The following is a 19,517-nucleotide window of genomic DNA, read 5'->3' on the forward strand; positions in this document are numbered from 1 at the left end:
CATCTTAGCCTGCCTTGTTCACTGGTTCAGTCACTATTAGGCAAAGGTGGTACCCCACTCTACCAGACACCTCTCTGTGAAATACTTTCTATAATGTGGCTACACATTTGAAAAAGACTATTAGAGTGTTGAATCTGACCTGTTGTCCATGTCCACTTGAGCAGCTAATGCACGCTACAATGTCCTCCTTAATATCTTTTTCTTTATATCATTACCTAGCCGTAACTGGTAATGCATGAACCTAAAAGTCACCCCAATTCTTAAAACAATGTCAAATTGTACTTTTTCTCTAAACCTAACTCACTGGCCAGAAGTGGGGAACTGACAAAAAACCTTGTGTGTGTACATCACGTACCCACTTAGGAAAAGACAATAGAGACATAGATGTGGATGAAACACATACCTTTAACTGACCTACCTATCATCAATATCTCTTTTCTGCTCAGGCCACCTTTAACTGACTGTGCAAAGACAAAACGTAACCTTCATCCCATCTAAAAAGGATGGGAGCATATTTTTTACAGTTAAATATTTCAGTTATGGTGCTGCTGAGCCAATTTGCACCGCAAGTAGCCGTCAGTATGCCATGACCAGGATTCAAACCTCTGGCTAAAATGAAGCATCTAAATAATTTTTGCCGGACCACGTAAGCAGAGCTGATTAAGAGCGAATGACTCTTACAGAGTGACTGACTGACTACCCCTTGTTAAATAGCTTAGTGGTTAGAGAAGCAGACTTGTGAACTATATGTCCCGAGTTCATATCTCCTCGCAGGCAAAGCGATGTACACATTATTAATTATCCCGTATAGACCAGAGTTCTCAATCCGGTTCCACAGAGAGCCATGTGTCTGCAGGTTTTTAGGTTTTCCTTTTAATTGGTTCCCAGTTCTGACCTAAACAACCTGGTGAGGGTCGAAACGAACCAATTAGTGACCTAATTAGTCAATTAAGTACAAGGTGAGAGCGAAAACCTGCAGACACTCGGCCCTCCGTGGAACCGGTTTGAGACCTCTGGTATAGACGAAAACTTCGCTGGCTAAAAACTTTAGTATCTACATTATAGTAAGCCTGAAATAAAACAGTTTACGGTTATATTACGACTGTTTCTGGTGGATTTTCGAAGTATGCATCCATGCATGCGGTTTGGGTCAGGATAGACAAACACATTTGCAGGCTTAACATACAGTAGTTATGTTAAAGTAAGCCTTAACTGAAACTGTATACCGTTATATTGCGACTGTTTCTGGCATGGAAAAGTTCATCTCGCTAGCAATTGCTCAATTCTTATGATTATTCCTAGGAAGTTAGTAGATACTAGTAAGCCTATTACTGGCTAATAAGCTGTTAAAAAGGCCAGTGGCAAAAGCAATAAAGTTCATATATGCTATCATGGAGGTAAACTTAATAAGAAATATTAGTCAGTTTAACACTATCCTGAATGGAGTCTAGCGACTGCTGAAACTTGTAATGCCGTGGCGTAGTGGTTAAAGACAGTGCCTCATGTGGAAGACCTAAGTTCAAGTCTATTGAGAGCAACAACATTTATTAATTATTTCTGGTAGATTCCACAATCATCTTGTCTTTTCACTTAATGAAAAGGTTAGTTATCGTCGCAAAAAAAGTACATTGTTTTGCCATGAAAGAAAAAAATACATTCTTATGCCATGAAATGAAATAGCTTTGGCAGACTCACTAGCAATTGCTCAATTCTTATCACTATTCCAGTAAGTTAGTAGATACCGGTAAAGCTTATTACTGGCTAAGACGCTGTTAAAACGGCCAGTGGCAAACGTCATACATAGATGGTATTTGTGGTGGAGGTAAATTTTGTAAGAAATGTTAGTCAGTTTGACTGTATCAATGTCATTTCACGAATGGCCAATTAACTATTAAAACAGCCAATGGCAAAAGAGGATTTGTTTAGGATATACAGATGCCGGGTGTCAATATAGACAAGAAGCTATACTGACTGTTCCCAGATGTAGAGCTCTGTGGTGTAGTGGTTAATGACACAGCCTTTCATGTGGGCTACTGGGGTTCGAATCTTGAGATGCCAACACTTTCTATTGCGAGGTGGCTGAACAAATTTTGCCTGGTTTCTTATTTATTGAAGCGCATAAATAAGTTTTGAACTGACTGTCACATTTGGTAGACATTTTGAATATTCTGTAAAATAAATCTTGAGAAATACGATTTGCCTAATAATTGTGCACGCAGTGTATTGTTGAACAAACACAATGCTATAGTCAATCCAAACTATAATTGAACCTCAAACCTGAATGTTTAACAAAGGAAAAATGAGTTTTGATCTTTCTCAGGGGAATACATAAGTGTGCACAATTATTAGGCAACAATTAGTGTGTGCAATTATTATGCAACTAAATTATACAAATAAATTCTCCAACTCACTTATTTATTCTACATTTTTAAAAATATTCAGTGACCGATATAGCCACCCTTCTTTTCAATAACTGCCATGACCCATCCGTCCATGCAGTCTGTCAGATTCTTGATCTGTTCACAATCAACATTGCTGGCGCCTAACTCGAAATTGTGCCCTTTGTCCATTAGTGATGGCCACAGGCCTATCCATCTGGTCCATCAAGAGTCACTCTCATTTCGTCTGTGCATAAAACCTTAAAAAAAATCTGTTTTCAGATATTTATTTTCAGGTATTTCTATCTATATGCTTCAACGTGTGAATCTTATTCAGTGGTGGTCTTCTTTCAGCCTCCTTGACCATGGCCATATCTCTGAGCACTTGACGCCTTGTACTTCTGGACACTCCAGGTAGGTTGCAGTTCTGGAATATGGTGGCACTGGAGGATAATGGGTTCCTGTTACCTTCACGTTTAATAATTAAATAATAAGTCTATTGCAGTTAATTTGTGTCTTTTCTTCTCCATGCATTTTTTGCAGTCCAGTTGACTATTCGCATGTCCGGTGGTCATGCCTCAATAGTTTAGCTATTTCAAGAGTGTTTCATCCGTCTGAAAGGCATTTGACAATTTATGACTCAGTGTCAGTTAAATCTCTTTTTGGGCCCATTTTCCCTGAGGTTATGAAGCTGCCTAATAATTATGCACACCTTGATATAAGGTGTTATTCACTTTTGCCACACCCTCCCTCATTTCACAAATACATATCACCTGAAAATTATTCAATCCAATGAGCATTCAAGGTTATATGGTTTGGAGTTGGAAGATGTGCACAGAAATAATAATACGATCAGAATACTCCTTGCCTAATAATTGTGCATGCAGTGTATGAGCTATATAGTTAGACAGGTCCTACAGCTGAATTTGTGAGATTAAAAAGCACTGATTATCCTGAAAAATGGGATGGCCTAAAAAATACCATGGAGCCTACAAACCCTACTTACCATCCCCAGTCAACATAAATCCAGTTGAGCATGTGTTTCACTTGTAGAAGACAATAACAAGAACTGAATATGACTGCGGTACAAGCAGTCATCAAATTTAAAAGATTTCCAACCCAGTATTAGTAGATTATATAAAAACAGTACAGCTGGACACAAAGGCAAAGACAACAACAGGACAACAAGGCAGAACTGCAAACAGGAACATCGCATGAAGCAGTTTCAGGTTGTCAGTAAATGTGTTAGGGATTTTTGCTTTAAAAGTGGCAGTGGTTACAAAATTAGATAGTTCTATATTTCTTTGTAGTTGTTTCTGATCGCTAGGTGAGGCAAACTGAAAGGAGGAGCAACCCAAGGATGATTGCTTTAGAGATGGAGGGATGCAGTAGATATCTCGGATGTCTGAGATAAGGTTTGGTAAATGAGCTTTAACCAGGATTTTCCATTGGGTATACAGTGATGGCAGTGGGGAACGGTCAGGGCCTAAGGATAGATACAATTCAATATCTATTTTTTTATATATATATGATATATATTAAACTTGCTGAATTTCTGCAGTATGTAGGTTGATATCCAAGAGAAATAAATATCAAATAAGATTTTTTCTTCGGTAGTATCTAGCTGTGCTCAACACTGATTGGCTAGGCCCTCAGGATTTGAATAGAAGCCACCAGCCAATGTCATTGACATTGGCTTCAATTAGAGAAGCATTTTGGAATGACAGGAGAATCAACCAATCCCAAATTGTCTTGTAATAGATGGGAGAATTGTATGATTCCTCAAGGCTCTCTAGAGTATACATCACTAATTCAGAGCCAATAGCGAGCCTTATCTTGTTTGCTCACGCTTGAGCCTAGCTAGCTAACATTTTGCAGTGGGTGTATGTAAGAATCGCGATGGGCCGGCTATCATCTCCACAGGCTGCATTTCGTTGTACTGTAGTTGTAAAGTTTTTTACAAATAAAATATGTCGCTGTTTTACCTTTTATGGAGAACATCTAACCAAAATCAAAATCTCCCTTCCCTGCAACACTGCATTTCCAAAATCTAGCAAAAGTAGGATTGTTATGTGGGTATAGCAGATTGTGGAAAGGATGAATGATTACGGTAAGAAGAGCCCAATTCTGGCTTTAACTTTGGTCTGTAGCTGGACAATTTGAACACAGACAGGCCATTTCTGGTCTAGTCAATTTCAACCCTTAAATTAAAGCTTCAACCCTTAAATTATTAATCTTCAAATTAACTTCTTAGTCAGTGTTAGATTTCATATCAAGTGTGCTTGAGTATAGAGCCAAAATAAAACTTGTCACTCTCCAAATACTTATGTATTGCATTGTATATTGTGGCTTGATGAGTTCATTTCTGGCCCACTACCATCTTTTCAACTTTCTGTAAATTGTGCCAAAACCTCATGACCACCTACCTAATATGCTGTTGGTCCTCCATTTGCTGCCAAAACAGTACCAATCAATTGAGGCATGGACTCTACCAGACCCCTGAACGAGTCCTGTGGTATCTGGCACCAAGACATTAGCAGCAGATCTTTCAAGTCCTGTAAGTTACGAGGTGGAGCCGCCATGGATTGGACTTGTTGGTCCAGCAAATGTGACAGAGCTCAATTGGATTGAGATCTTGGTAATTTGGAGGCCAGGACAACATCTTGAACTCTTCATGTTCCTCAAACCATTCCCGAACAATGTGCGCAGTGTGGCAGGGAACATTATCCAGCCAAAAGAGGCCAGTGCTATCAGGGAATACTATTGCTACGACAGGTTGTTTCTGGTGTCAAATTGACTGTGCCAGAATACCCGGACCCAGGGTTTCTCAGCAGAACATTGCCCAGAGCATTACACTCCTTGCTTCAGCTTGACTTCCCACAGTGCATCCTGGTGCCATCACATCCCCAGGTAAACAGCACACACGTGCACGGCTTTCCATGTGATGTGAAAGAGAACGGGACTCATCGGACTAGGCATCCTTCTTCCACTGCTCCAAGGTTCCACTGCACTCACGTGCCCATTGTAGGCACTTTTGACGATGGACAGGGATCCTCATGGGAACTCTGACTGGTCTGCAGTAATGCAGCCCCATACGCATCCGAGTGTTGTGTGTTGTGATACCTTCTTCCCATAACAATCATTAACATTTTCTGTGACTTGTGCCACAGTAGACTTTCTGGAGGTTTAGACTAGACAGGATAGCGAGAACTGATTCTTCGCTCTGGGAAACATTCCTTGGGCATCATGGGAACATTTGCATGACAATATAAAATATTTATGACTTTGAGAACCTTGAGGGAAAGTAGCAGGAATGTTTTTCTTAACTAGGTCTTACCTCTCATCTTAGTTATTCCACTTGGAGGCAACATAATACCCCTTAGAAACCTAAACCAGCCTACACCTATTCAATTAATTTCAACTTAACCTATTACATTGTAGTTGAATGGTGATTACGGTTGGCTGTCAGTGGAAGCTCAAACTTATAATTAATTTTCTCCGACATCTAATAGAAATGGTTTACTTTACCAGTAGCACATCCCATACAATAAGCTTGATTCGTGTTGGACTTTAATGTTTTTTTGCTTTACTTGTGGGATGCACTCCCTGCAACATATCTATTTGGACCAGCTATTTTTTTGGGACTCCCTCTGAAATTATAGATGCTTATCAACAATGTAGCTGCTGCCATGTGTTCTTTAGCAGTTATATACATGAACATTTTTGTTATTTAGCTGTGCTATTACAGATTTAGGCCTTGCTCAAGGACGCAGAACAATTCTTTCACCTTGGTGGCTCTTGGATTGCCTGGCTGCAGTCATATCACAGTACTCAGTCATGGCTCCTGTCAACAGGTAACACAGTATGCTGATAAACTTGGGGTTTTGACCTGTGCTTTCCTTTCTTGTGTCGCCAGGGAAACCAGTTTCTTTGATAGCCTTTTTCTTATATTATTAATATAGCGCCATGGTTTGGATGAGGTACAACATAGCTGCCCTAAGAGCAAGTCTGACAGGAGGTCTCATGAAGGGTTAGCAAAAAACAAGTACAGACAGATTTACAGTAGCTATTACTCAATATAAAGAAAGTTGACTCAAATGACTATCAGATTTATCAACTTGGCAGAACAACAGAGTGTACCAAAACTGGGTGTGACAACTACTTGTCCACCGTGTTTGGTTTCCTGCAGCATAATGTTTATAGACTGTGCGAACTCCCAGTTCTGATCTTTTCACCACAAATTGGTATTTTGACCAAAATGGGTGGGGAAAGACAAGTGGGCTTCATGTGTCTGGGTGTGGAAACTGACAGTGACTGTTTTAAAGATATGAATCTGTCCTCACTTCCCTCTCTTATGTTTCACTGAGGTCAATACAACCACAAGATGTTTGCCTGCCCATTTCTAATTTCTCATTGAGGTAATTAGACCTTTTACAAAACAGACATCAGCAAGCGCCAAACATTTACCTGCAGTTTTTCAACTTTATTCATCTTTTTTTTCTCTTTTTATTGAAATTCGTACTGTCATCAGGACTTTTTCCAACTGAAAATCACAAAAATGATTTTTATGTAAATCCACCCGGCGGACAATTCCTATTGGTTGACCTGGGTTGCATGTGACCTGTGGTTGGTTAACCTCACCTGTTCATTCTAACCTCCCAAAAACCCTAACGGTTTGTTTTAGCGTGTTTCCCCTGTAATGGCTGAGATTACTTGTGACTCCGAAATGGCTTCTATTATCTATGAAGTGCACTACTTTCACCAGGGTCCAGTAGGAGCTCATAGCCAATGCCACAGGCTCTGGTTAAAAGTAGGGAACTACTTTTGAAGGGAATAGGGTGCCATGTGTAACACATTTAGCTTTTGACCACAGGCCACTGCAGCCCAAGAGACACACAAAATAGCTGCTTGAAAAAAAGATTTGATTTTTAAACAGATAAACCTGATCAGGGGTTGATCAACATTATCGATCAACAGGAGTTTAACATGATGCTTCTGTTCTTTCAGTACTGAGATAGAAAACAAGGGTCCCAGATCGCGCCCCCGTCCCCCGACTGCCTGCATAGCAGACTGCGTTTGGTAAGGGGGGGGGGGGGGGGGGGGGGGGGGGGGGGGCATTTGAGGTGCAAGTCAGAGAGATGGCCCTGTTCCAACCCAAACAATATTATCCTAGCCCCCTCACCCTAGTTCAAAGGTTACCCATCCCAGACAACCCGACAAATACTATTCTTTATAGCGTGTTTTCTTGATTGGGGCGGCATACAAAAAAATCAGGATGAAGCCAACTTAGATATCCAGAAATAGCATAAATACAGTCTAATTGATTCAACAACCAAAAACATAAGTTTAGCTTTCTTAATGATCTAGAAAGTCACTTGTTTTTCTCTTCAAAGTTAGCCAGCCAACTGATAAATATGAATTTGTAGCCGCCCCTTCCCCCTCGTTTGATTTAAAAGTATGACCATATGGTGAATAGACTAGAACTTTGACCAGTGAATCTTAAGGTGTAGGGTATAGGTGAGCCGAGTAATTAGTTTGGAACCAGGCCTGGTGAGAAATAAAAACAGCTCTACACAGATGTATGGTTGATGAAGGGGAAAAGAGAAGGTCTATTGAAGAGGGTATTTTGGATGTCTATTTTGAAAAGAGGCGTGCGTATATACATAATTCTAGGATGGCCAACGGTGTGTCACCCATGATGGCACCAGTCAATGTTCTACAAAATCGACAAGAGCATCCTTTGTTGGATTCCAATTCGAATGGTTATGTCGCGGAACATTCTGGCACCAACATGGCCGCCACGATACGTATAAATGCTGACCTCAAAATGGCACCTTATTTCCTATGTACCGCACAACTTACCACCAGGTAGGGCAATGTATGGTTTGAAAGGGGTGCCATTTGCGATTCGCTTGTTGGATTATCATGGAGCTTTCTAGGTGCCAACATGGCAACCGTAAAAGCTGTAAAAAGTTTGCTGGTTCTGTGCATGTACGTGACTCTGTGCATCCAGAAAGGCACCGTTTTGCCTGTGGAGTGCAATACATTTGACTGCACACAGGGCACTAGTCAAAAAAAAACAACCCATTCCACAAGGAATAGGATGCCATTTTAGGACAGCGCCTCCTGAATGGAAAAGCAGCAGCAGTGCCAGTTCTAAAGTTGTGGTGATACTGGTACCCCCTCCCTGCCCGCACCTGTCCCTTACTTTACAAGTGAAAACAATCAGAACATAAAAAGCTTAAAGAAAAAAAAATCCCCCCACCCCCCTATGGGTTTCTACCTACACACCCTGGACGTGTGTGTGAATGCGTGTTTGTCTGTGTGTGTTGCGGTTGAGGCCGCCAGAGTCTCTGCAAGGTTGTGTTTGCGTGTTGTGTGAGTGTGGGCGTTCCTCGGGGGTGAGGGGGACTTTTAGTATTTCACCCCTGGAATGAACTCCTTCGCATCGGGGTTCAAGTTGCTCTTCCTCTGCAGGGAGAGATGGAAGGGTGGGGCGATGATTACAGAAAGGGAGAGAGAAAGAAAGCATGAGAAAAATAACATTTTACTAAACAATTACAATATACAATAAAATTCGCAGTCCACACAGTGTGTTTCCATGCTCACCGCCATCTCCTCTGCGTTTCCCCCGTCACTGACCGACAGGCCATTGAACTGTTGCTGGATCTGCCCCACCCCCGAGGGAAGGTCCCTGGCCGGGATGAACCAATCCTGGTCTTCTTCATCCAACATCTCCTGGAAACAACGCTCCAAGAACTCCTGTTCCAACAACTCCTCTTCAACCTGACATGGGGGGGGGGGTAATGAGACAGAGTTTAGCTGTTCTTGTGGACCAATGCTCTTGGGGACTTCTGATCTTGATGAGAAAATTACAAATAATGGAAAGAAATTAGAAGATAAATAGGAGGGGGAGAGAAATAACAAGAAAACAAGTGAAATAACGTGTTGACAAAGAGCCCTGCTCCATTGGCTACACTACTCAAAGAGAGTGGTGAATTGTGAAGGGTTAAGCATCTATATAGAGACAGAGAATAGCACTCCCACAAAACCTACACCTGAAAGCCAGTGAGAGGTAGCGGCTCTGTTCTGAAGCTCATGGCTGGCAAGCAGGAAGAGGGCATGGTAGGGTATTCGATTTGCAGCTGATTTACAGCCCTGGCCTGCACTGAAAGCAAGCGGGATGGAGATAATTTACTGGTGGTCAGAGGGAAGGAAACAGCACAATAGTGAGAGGAGAATGATTGAAAACTGTCACAATGCTTCTGAAGAAATACATAAGGTGAGTAAACAGGGAAAAAACAAGTATGATGATGAATGATAAAAAGGAAGAGTGAGATTAAGAGTCTGTTCAGTGAGCCAAGCTGAAATGATACTTCATCAGTTGCTCCGTTCCGTCTAGAACAGAAATAAGAACAGAGAAATACATCAGATCGCTCGTCCCTACAGTGTTTATCTCTGGAATGCCGACTCTGCCCCATCCCATGGGGGGCCCCAGGCTCAGATATATCAATCTCATCCAACATCTCCTAGAAGGGAGTAATGGGAAGGGAGAAAGAGCAGGGAAGAGAGTTGCGGCTCAGATGCCAACAAACACCCACATATTGTGGGCGTGTCTCAAACTGCTATCAGTAGCCTTGGTCTGTTTGTCAGGTGTCAATCCATCAGGAGTGTTGTGTGATGGGCTAACCTGTCTGTTGTAAGCATCCTCATTCTCCATCCACATGTATTCAGCAAAGGGATTGTCAACTCCCTGCTCGCTCTCTCCTGCATGGCCATTGGCTACAGGCTCCTTGCCTTCCTTCCCCGGGGCCCCGCCCCCCGGCGTCTTCGCTACCTCAGGACCACTCATCTCAGACGGCTCTAGTTGGACAGAAGAGGTAAGGGCGCATGGTTACACGCGGACACAAAAACACCTTTATTCATACCACTGAAGTCAGAAGGAATCATCCAGGCCGGACCTAGGGCTTGTGAGTGCAGATCTAGGAACAGTTCCCATGACCATGTGTTTCACTGTGTTGTAAAAGACCAAACTGATCCAAGATCAGCACTCCAACACTGACATGTGGTAAATAAAGACCATTTACAAGTCCCTTTTGTTAGATCTGTTAACGAAATGGCATTCTCCAACAAGGTGGAAAGTCTATCAGCATTTCACTCCTCCAAGGTAGTCACCACAATGGCTGGCCCTGGCAATGAAGCAGGTGTGATTGTCTGGTATATTGCTTAGCACATTAAGTCTTGATCTAGAACAACAGTAGACATGTCTTGACTTTAGAATATTATTTTCTGCTGTCCAAGTCATCAGAATCATAGTAGTCAAAGCAATCCAACATATTGTGTCAAGTAATATCCTGAAAATGTAATTGTATGAACTTATTACAATTCTGTTACAGTTCTGAGAAGCACCCAAAAAAGTATACTGTTCTGTCTGGTGTAATAACTACGTCTCCTAAGCTACATCCACAGTCGCTCAGAAGCAGGGTGGATGCAAATATATGAGCAAGGCATTTACCCATTATAATAGCTTCTTTAAATCAGTCAGGGTAAGAGTCTACAAAAAATAACTTACGTTTTCATAATATGGTGAATGCTCACCAATATGAAAAAAAAACATGTATTATCAGAATGTTTACTCCAAAATGTCAATAATATTGCAATAACTTTTGGTGATAACCAAATCTGCAACATTGGGGGCTTACATCTGTAACAAACAAACATATTGGTCAAAAGTAGTGCGCTGGTCATTTCAGTGTCATTCAACACGATAAACAGCATATCAAGGCCTAATCTTTCTATGTCATTAATGTAAAGGAGGTACACGTGATGCAATAACTAAACTGTTTTCTGTGACAAATCATTATCCCACCGCAACTGTGTGTGAGTACAAATGTTAATACATACCGTTTACAATAGCAAGAAACATATCGCTAACAACATGGATGTAGAAAACCAGATACATTTTTTTATCAGAGCAGTCATACAACTACTATAAGTGCATTAACAAAGACAAGCTTCACCTGTTGCACAAAAAAAACGACATGCAAAGCTAACAAGAAAGGTAAAAATATGTGCACACCTGATTGGACTGCAATATGGACCAAGGTATATTTGTAGCTTCTGTCAATAAACGTGTAAGGCCATGTAATGGTACTTATGTAATATAACTTGCTTTTCAAACAAAACATGCGTAGCGTGTAGCCATTGGGGAATACTGCACTTTGGTGAATGCTAGTTAGCTATATCCGAGGTATAGCTTGCATCACGAGCTAGTCGACATAAACGGCATTAAGTATGTAGCTAGCTAACGTACACTGGAGTTAGCGTGCTACTGTAATACTGCAGTGCAGGACAATTAGTTATCTTACGTCACACAAACCACGTGTGCATTTAACGATAAACTCTGATTTACTAAAACGTGTGTATATCGCTACTAGCTTTCTAATTTAGTTGCGCGATCACTTACAAACATTGTTGTGTGATGTCGGGTATATGGGGTCGTAAATGTGGAACCGTGATACACACTAGTGCTGGCTATGTGCATTTCAGAAATGTAAACAACTATTACAATCAGCTGGTGTACATTTTGAAAAGCAGATTTCCACTTTTTAGACTGTTTTTAACGGAAGAACTGTACTGTTATGGTTTTGATGCGTATTAATTACAAACATGCCTTCCATTCATTACTAATAATGCACCCGTTTAATGCCTTGCCAAAAAGCCCGTTAGCCAACTGAGACAAAGCAGGTAACAAAGCGAACAACGACAAGACTGGTTGCAACAGGCCACACATAAGATGACACATGACATTAGCGAGTTAGCTATAACGGTTAAAAGGATTGGGAGAGCTTAGTGAGTGCCTTGTAGGTAAAGCTAGCTGGCTACATCATGTTACCACCATGGGCCTAAAAAAGAATGACAACGCTAGCTATGAGAGTTGGTTACCTAAATGTCAAAAAAGTTTGACAATTCACATGTTTTGGAACGGACAGTTCTCAGAAGCATTAGCAAAAATATGTAACAATCACAATTTCTGATTATATAATGCCAGAACCAAATAACAATGCAAGGCGTCCATTCTCATTGTGACAATGGATTGATGCGTCAGAGACACAACTAGCCCGCTAGTATTGCTAGCTAGGTCAAAGCATTGCAATTTGCACAGAATCAGGTCAAGACGCAAGCTCCAGAGTTCGAGTGCGTCGCTACGAAATCCACGTCGTAAAACCTAAGCGGGGGTTCGAAAGTCATACCTGGCATCCCGTGGTTTCGTGTTTTTTCACACTGCAAAATAAACTTTTTAATATGTAGAGGAGAGTCGAAGATTTCCAGCTAAGCAAGCTATGCTAGCTAACGTTAGCTAAATACATTAGGAGCACGGTGGTCATGTGGTCTATGCTTGAACAAACATCCAACAAGCACCCCATCCTCTTTCATTCCCTCCTCCCCGGTCTTTCACCAACACCAAAACACACCGACCGACACATGCGTACGATTACACGGAACGTCACAGTGCTGGAATATTGTATAGAAACACTAAAGACTCTTATTATGAAAACGTTTTTGTAGGTTTTCATAGTAGTACTAGTAGAACTTAGCGCAGGAGGATATTATTACATCTATTCATAGCTAGCGCTACATCAGTAAGCAAATAATGTATTTGCATAGTAGCTATACAACTGTTAGCTAGCTTGCTAACACAGAAAAGCAAAATAAAGCAACTAATCGTATGAGAAACGTGCAAATGTTTTGAGAAACCCGCCGTGTCCTTTTGCTAGATTTGTTTTGATTCTCATCAAGCAACGCAAACAATGTGATGGTATTAAGTCCACATAAAAAAAAACACAGCCTCAGCTGTTAGCAACCTAACGTTTGTCGCTATCCAATAACAACAGTACCGTTAGCTACTATAACTGCTGCCTGTACTCACCAACCAAGTTGAAATGTGGTAAACAAAACCCGTGGTAAACACTAAACGACACAGCTTCTATGCGCCCAGCACTTCCCGGTATAATACGAAATATCCCACAACAAAACAACTTAATAGATCCGAATTTAAGATTCGTAAATATGCGTCTCTGTCCGTTTTTCCCTGTTATTTGCCATAGTAGAGAACATCGAAAATTACGATTTGTGCCACAATGGCGAGTCTGGAAACGGTCACGTGAGCCCGATTGTTCAACCATAGACACCAACAATTGGTGGGGTGTGTTGTCAATCATCTAATACAGAGAAAAACAAGTAGCTTAATCGTCCCTTTTTTCACAAACTAAGTACAAAACAAAATCCCACAGTGCTACAATTTACTGCCTGATACAGTAACTTTTTTCCAGTTGCCTACGCGCCTTTACAAGATCGTTCTTGAGTCAAGTTAGTTATGTGTCCTAATTCACAGTTGCCAAATCTCCAATCTACAAGTAGTCTTCGTACATCACTTCCATTGTCTACTAGCCTTGGTAGCGATGGTCCAAAAGAACAGAGGAAAGTTGTTGGGACCACCCCAAACTGGTGCTGTAAGGGGAAGTTGGTATACACAAATTTAGCAGAAAATTAAAAATTATATAAAATATGACGAGTAATTGTGTATCCAAGTTTCAAAGAGTATTTGTCAAATGCATCGAACAATACAGGTAATCCTCCAAAATGAAATTCTTGTGAGGCACCCAACAACTACATAGTGACAATTAAGAAAAATATATTTATATAAAGCAAACATATAGCAAAACTATGTATACACAACACTGTACACTAACAGCAGTTTAAAAAGAGTACTATAAACGAGCATTAATATGGATAGTAGTAATTTTGTAGAATTATTGAATATTATAGATAAACTTGTGCTCAAAATTTTGCATACCATTGGAAAATTGGTAATATATGTACCATTTGTAAAGAAAACAGACAAAACACGTCTTTTATTTCTTATGGGATTCATATTCAACTGTAGGTTATAACAGAATGGCACAATCATAAAACAAAACATGGCAACCAAGAAAAAATATTTTGTAATAGTTGTCTATGAAGCCCCAAATTCTTGCAGGTGGTATAGCCCATTCATCTTGACAAAATGCCTCCAGGTCATGAAAAGTCTTTGGTAGTCTTGCATGAACCGCACGTTTGAGATCTCCCCAGAGTGGCTCTATGATATAAAAGTCAGGAGACTGATGACCAGTTAAAGTTCAAAGATTTATTTGTCATTTGCAATAACAAGTTACGGAAATAAAATGCTTGGTTTTCCTACTCCCAACAATGCAGTTAAAAGTTGACAAGTAACAGTAACTGTGTATTTTTTATTTTTTAAAGATAACACTATCAATCAGTAATAATACTATACAAAAACACACATTATTAAAAATTATACAACTATACAAGCCTAGAACAATGTAAAAGTGATAGGTGTGCATGATATAAGTGACAAATGTGCATGATATGAAGTGACAAGTGTGCATGGACTATGGATGGAAGGGAAGCGGGGTTCCCGAGTTGAGCAGCCTTACAGCCTGTGGAAAGAAACTGTCCCGTAGCCTGTTTGTTTTGGACTGAATACTCCTGTACCTTCTGCCTGACAGCAGCTTGGTAAACAGTCTGTGGCATGGCTGGCTAGGATCTGTGATGATCCGTTTGCTCCTCCTCCTACACCTCTCTGTGTAGAGATCTTGCAGGGATGGCAGGTCAGACCTTGTGATGCTCACTGCTGTTTTAATCACCCCCTGAATTGCTTTGCGGTCGAGGGCGGTGCAGCTGCCATACCAGGTGGTGACACAGCTGGTCAGGATACTCTCGATAGTGCATCTGTAGAAGTTGGTGAGTATCCTGGAATCTATGCCAAATCTCCTTTCCTGGCCTCCTTCACCACAACGTCAGAGTGATGAGACCAGGTCAAGTCATTGCTGAATTTGACCCCAAGGAACATGATGTTGTGCACTCTCTCTACTGCAGACCCATTGATGTGTATGGGGGCAACAATCATCTCCTTCGTTTTGCTGATATTGAGCTGGAAGTTGTAATCCTGACACCACAAAGTTAGTGACCTTACCTAGTCTCTATAGGCTGACTCGTCATTCTCAGAGATCAGGCGTGTGATTATGGTGTCGTCAGCAAATGTAACGATGGTATTGTAGACATGAGTTGCCAGGCAGTTGTTAGAAATCGGCGGTTTCTTATAGTGGTCAAATAATGTAGAACCTGTATCAAATCGAGGGAGAAGTTCGCTCAAGTTTATTGGAAAATTGCAGCACAGATGTCTTTTGGTGAACGTTCCATTATCTTCTCACTGTAATGTTGGTTACAAGCTTACATTGAAGGGTTTGTCTACCTAGCAAAGATCAGGTTTCCAAGACAGTAACCCCCATGCCATATGGACTACACCTCGATATCCTGTCCATAAAAGTTACAAACAGGATTGGTGACAAAGCGCAGCCCTGGCGGAGGCCAACCCCCACCTGGAACGAGTCCGACTTACTACCGAGAACCCATACACAGCTCTCACTTTGGACGTACAGGGATTGGATAGCCCTCAAAAGGGACCTCCTCACCCCATACTCCCGCAGCACCTCCCACAGTATCTCCCGGGGGACCCGGTCATACGCATTCCCCAAATCCACAAAACACATGTAGACTGGATGGGCATATTCACAGACTCTCTCCAGGAGAACACCATTAACACCATTAACACTGATAATAACCTGTTGATGTCAATATGTATCTTGACCTTTATAATCTCAGGTGGGGACGGGTTTGATGACTGTCATACATTGAGTTAATTGTCGGAGTGTGGTGTGTCAATTGTCTAGTTTACATTCATTTTCATTTGAGGAACGACTTGATTGGTCAGATACTCTCTCTCAATTCCTAATGAAAAGAAAAGGCTCATACACTTATGTTACAAATGACTAAGACGAAACAACAAAAAGAGTATCTGACCAATCAAGTCGTTCCTCAAATGAAAATGAATGTAAACTAGACAATTGACACACCACACTCCGACAATTAACTCAATGTATGACAGTCATCAAACCCGTCCCCACCTGAGATTATAAAGGTCAAGATACATATTGACATCAACAGGTTATTATCAGTGTTAATGGTGTTCAGCAGAAAACCAGACTCAACATGACATCATGATGAAACATTCTCCCAAAGTCCATTGAAAAATCCAACCCCCCTTGTCCGTATCATGATCCATGCAACAATATCATTCAAAAGACTTATGCATATCCTGTTGTACCTGTGAAAGATTCTACCTTTAAAATAGGGAAAACATCTACCTTTGACAGGGACCACCTATAATAGGGAACAATTCACTGTCCAAACATACCATGATAGTCGTCATAATGTAGATCATTAAGCATCATCACAAATACGCCAAATCCAATACTGGGATTATCATCGTACCGAGTTTCCCACCTGTCTTGCGAGAAAGAAACCTTCATACATATGAAATCACCATATCAGTTCATTTAGGAAAATCTTAGATTGTAAGGAAAGAAGTTAGTTTCCAATCAAGTGTCCTTCAGTTCTTGTCATCAGTTTTCTTTGTCTTGCATCAGTGATGAAAGTTCCAAAATCAGTTATTGCAGTCAGTGTGATGTGGACCCAGCAAATTGCTAGGTTATCCTAACAAGTCAGTGTAGGTGTATAATAGAACAGTGAGTTTCCAACACTTCACTAATTCAAGATTAACACCACAACAGTGTCTTCCACTGTGTTGGGACCATGTGACTGTCCCCTGTAATATGTGGAGTCCTTCAGGACTCAGGTGGATTCTCCTATCATCTCGCTGTCGATGATTCAACTAGAAATGGAGTGTGTAGCCAAGTGATCTGACCCTGGCATCGTTCTGCCATGTGAGTGGTCAGGAAAATTTGAAACAGATTCAACCAGTGTAGTTGTAGAAATCCTTCTTGAACATGTTGCTGGTACTCACACACTCAGTTGTCTGTGTCCAGTCAGTGATGTGATGTATCATCAGAAAAGGGTTTGTGATGTCCTGATCTGTTGAAAGTATAACTGCAAAACAACGATTAGTGTGGTTCAACAGTCCATCTGACTTTCATCCACAGGGTATGGTTCCGTCAACACCCAACAATGAAGACAATAGATCAGTCCTGAAAACTTGGATTCGTGGATCTCAGAAGTTCCATCATCAGAGTGAAGCGTACACCCTATTCAGACAAGTTTCCATAAAAGTCTATTTCAAAGTTCCTTTTTCATCCAGAACTGGCTTGGTTTTTTGTTGGACTCCTTGTGCTATATTAATGCCCGATAACAGCTAGCAGTGGAATAAGATTTTCAGACTTGACTTTGCTTAGCCAAATCAGAAATGGTTAGATCTATTCTATTCACCCAAAACAATCTCCAAATAAACCAATTAAAAACATCCTGTAAATGGAAAATGGAAAACATAACAGATGCCAATGCTCTGTTATAACGATGCAAACAGGAAAACTAAAATTGTATACATAGCCTTGATTTGCCTTGAGCCCTAAGCTCAACTCTTTCCAATCATAATCAATTATCATACCCTCCTTGTGCAAGGTGTCAATGGTCGTATTTTGGACAGCTGTCAAGTCAGCAGTCTTCCCCATGATTGTGTAGCCTACAGAACTAGACTGAGAGACCATTTAAAGGCCTTTGTAGGTGTTTTGGGTTAATTAGCTGATTAGAGTGTGGTGTCTTCAATATTGGACCTTTTCACAATATTCAAATTTTCTGAGATACTGAATTTGGGTTTTTCATTAGTTGTCAGTTATAATCATCCAAATTAAAAGAAATAAACATTTGAAATATATCATCTTGTGTGTAATGAATTAAAATAATATACAAGTTTCACTTTTTGAATGGAATTACTGAAATAAATCAACTTTTTGATGATATTCTAATTTTATGACCAGCATGACTGTACATCCCCCCTGCCTTCACTTCATTAAGTCAATGGAAAGTGATACCATGAGTGAATGCAGAACAATGACAAATATGGCCACAGGAGATGCCATCCTGAACCCGCACTGGCCATCTTTTCAGGACGGACATGAAAGATAGAGAATTGGTAATAGGGATGGATCTATAATCCATTCGATAAGGTGTTGCATCCCGTATATTCATCAAAACAAAGTGAACAAGTTTAAAGGAATTATAAACCATATAACCCATTAACACATTTTACAACATATCTAAACAGCTCTAAAATTTGACATTACCACAGTGCCATCACACAGGTCTGTGAAATTGGCTATCATGCATTTATAATATCCTGTAGTTTCTTGGCACATGCCTAACTAATTTGTTTGGCCCCCAGGGGATAAGCTGCGCAAATAAATTGTAGGAGTGAAAAAACCCTAGCCCATGTGCAGTGGTTTACCTGTTGCAACCACCAGGGCAATTGTATTAAGATAGCTACAGCATACAACTTTAGAATTTTTACAGGCAACGGCCAAATTACCTCATGAAAAACACAAAGTGTCTTGACTAATCTCATACATTTTTGGGAATTCACAAAACCCTAAATCACTACTTTATTTTGTTCACGTCTGTGGTTCTATTGACATTAAAATGACTCTCATCAACAAAGGGGGATGACTTTTGGTCTCCACCCTTCCTGCAGTTCGTTTCAAAACCATACATTTCTATGTTAAAGCTATTGAGTGGAAAATATATTTAGCCTTCGCTTAATGTTTGATCATCCCAAAACTGAATATGCTTATGTTGAGGAAATTATCACAGTTGAGACCAGTCTGAACACTCAACTTTAACCCTTAGTAATAGGCTACCCTGATTTAAAGGGGAGAGGTTGTTTGGGGTCATCCTACGGGTCTGCCCCCCTTCCTGGAGCCCTTAGCTTCACCCACTCATGGTTAGCCATAAATTAAAGCCAAATGGATTATTTGAAATGTTTATGAAATTTAGGTTTCCACATATTAAAATTTTTTACATGGTCCTCAGACTGTCTGTACCAAGATATGTTATTCTTTCAACTTAGCCAATATCATTTGTTAAGTGAAGGTTCAGATTTACTGTCCAACCCATCTAATATTTTTGCAGTTTGTAAACATTTTCTTATCATTATCTACACAACAACTCAACATTAGGGTGGAAATTAAGAAAACTCTTAAGAGTGGCAATGTAGACCGAAAACAGATG

The 19,517-nt window shown here is 40.6% G+C and overlaps 1 protein-coding gene across 3 annotated transcripts; it reads right to left on the minus strand.

Moving 5' to 3' along the window:
- Positions 1–6,835: 6,835 nt before the first annotated feature.
- On the minus strand, positions 6,836–13,808 carry LOC105020531 (polyadenylate-binding protein-interacting protein 2B). 3 transcript variants are annotated; one of them, XM_010887660.5, is made up of 4 exons: positions 13,309–13,808; positions 10,069–10,241; positions 8,988–9,164; positions 6,836–8,849 (listed from the first exon to the last, which is right to left on the minus strand). In XM_010887660.5, the coding sequence occupies exons 1-4, from the start codon at positions 13,598–13,600 to the stop codon at positions 8,793–8,795; spliced, it is 699 nt and encodes a 232-aa protein (XP_010885962.3). In that variant the 5' UTR covers positions 13,601–13,808; the 3' UTR covers positions 6,836–8,792. The 3 variants fall into 3 exon arrangements, with proteins under 3 accessions (XP_010885962.3, XP_010885964.1, XP_019899151.1); XM_010887662.5 differs by lacking the exon at positions 13,309–13,808 and adding an exon at positions 12,632–12,841; XM_020043592.3 differs by lacking the exon at positions 13,309–13,808 and adding an exon at positions 11,458–12,192.
- Between the last annotated feature and the right edge of the window lie 5,709 nt (positions 13,809–19,517).

Source organism: Esox lucius, chromosome 24 (genome assembly GCF_011004845.1).
Source record: "Esox lucius isolate fEsoLuc1 chromosome 24, fEsoLuc1.pri, whole genome shotgun sequence".
Lineage (NCBI taxonomy): Eukaryota > Metazoa > Chordata > Actinopteri > Esociformes > Esocidae > Esox > Esox lucius.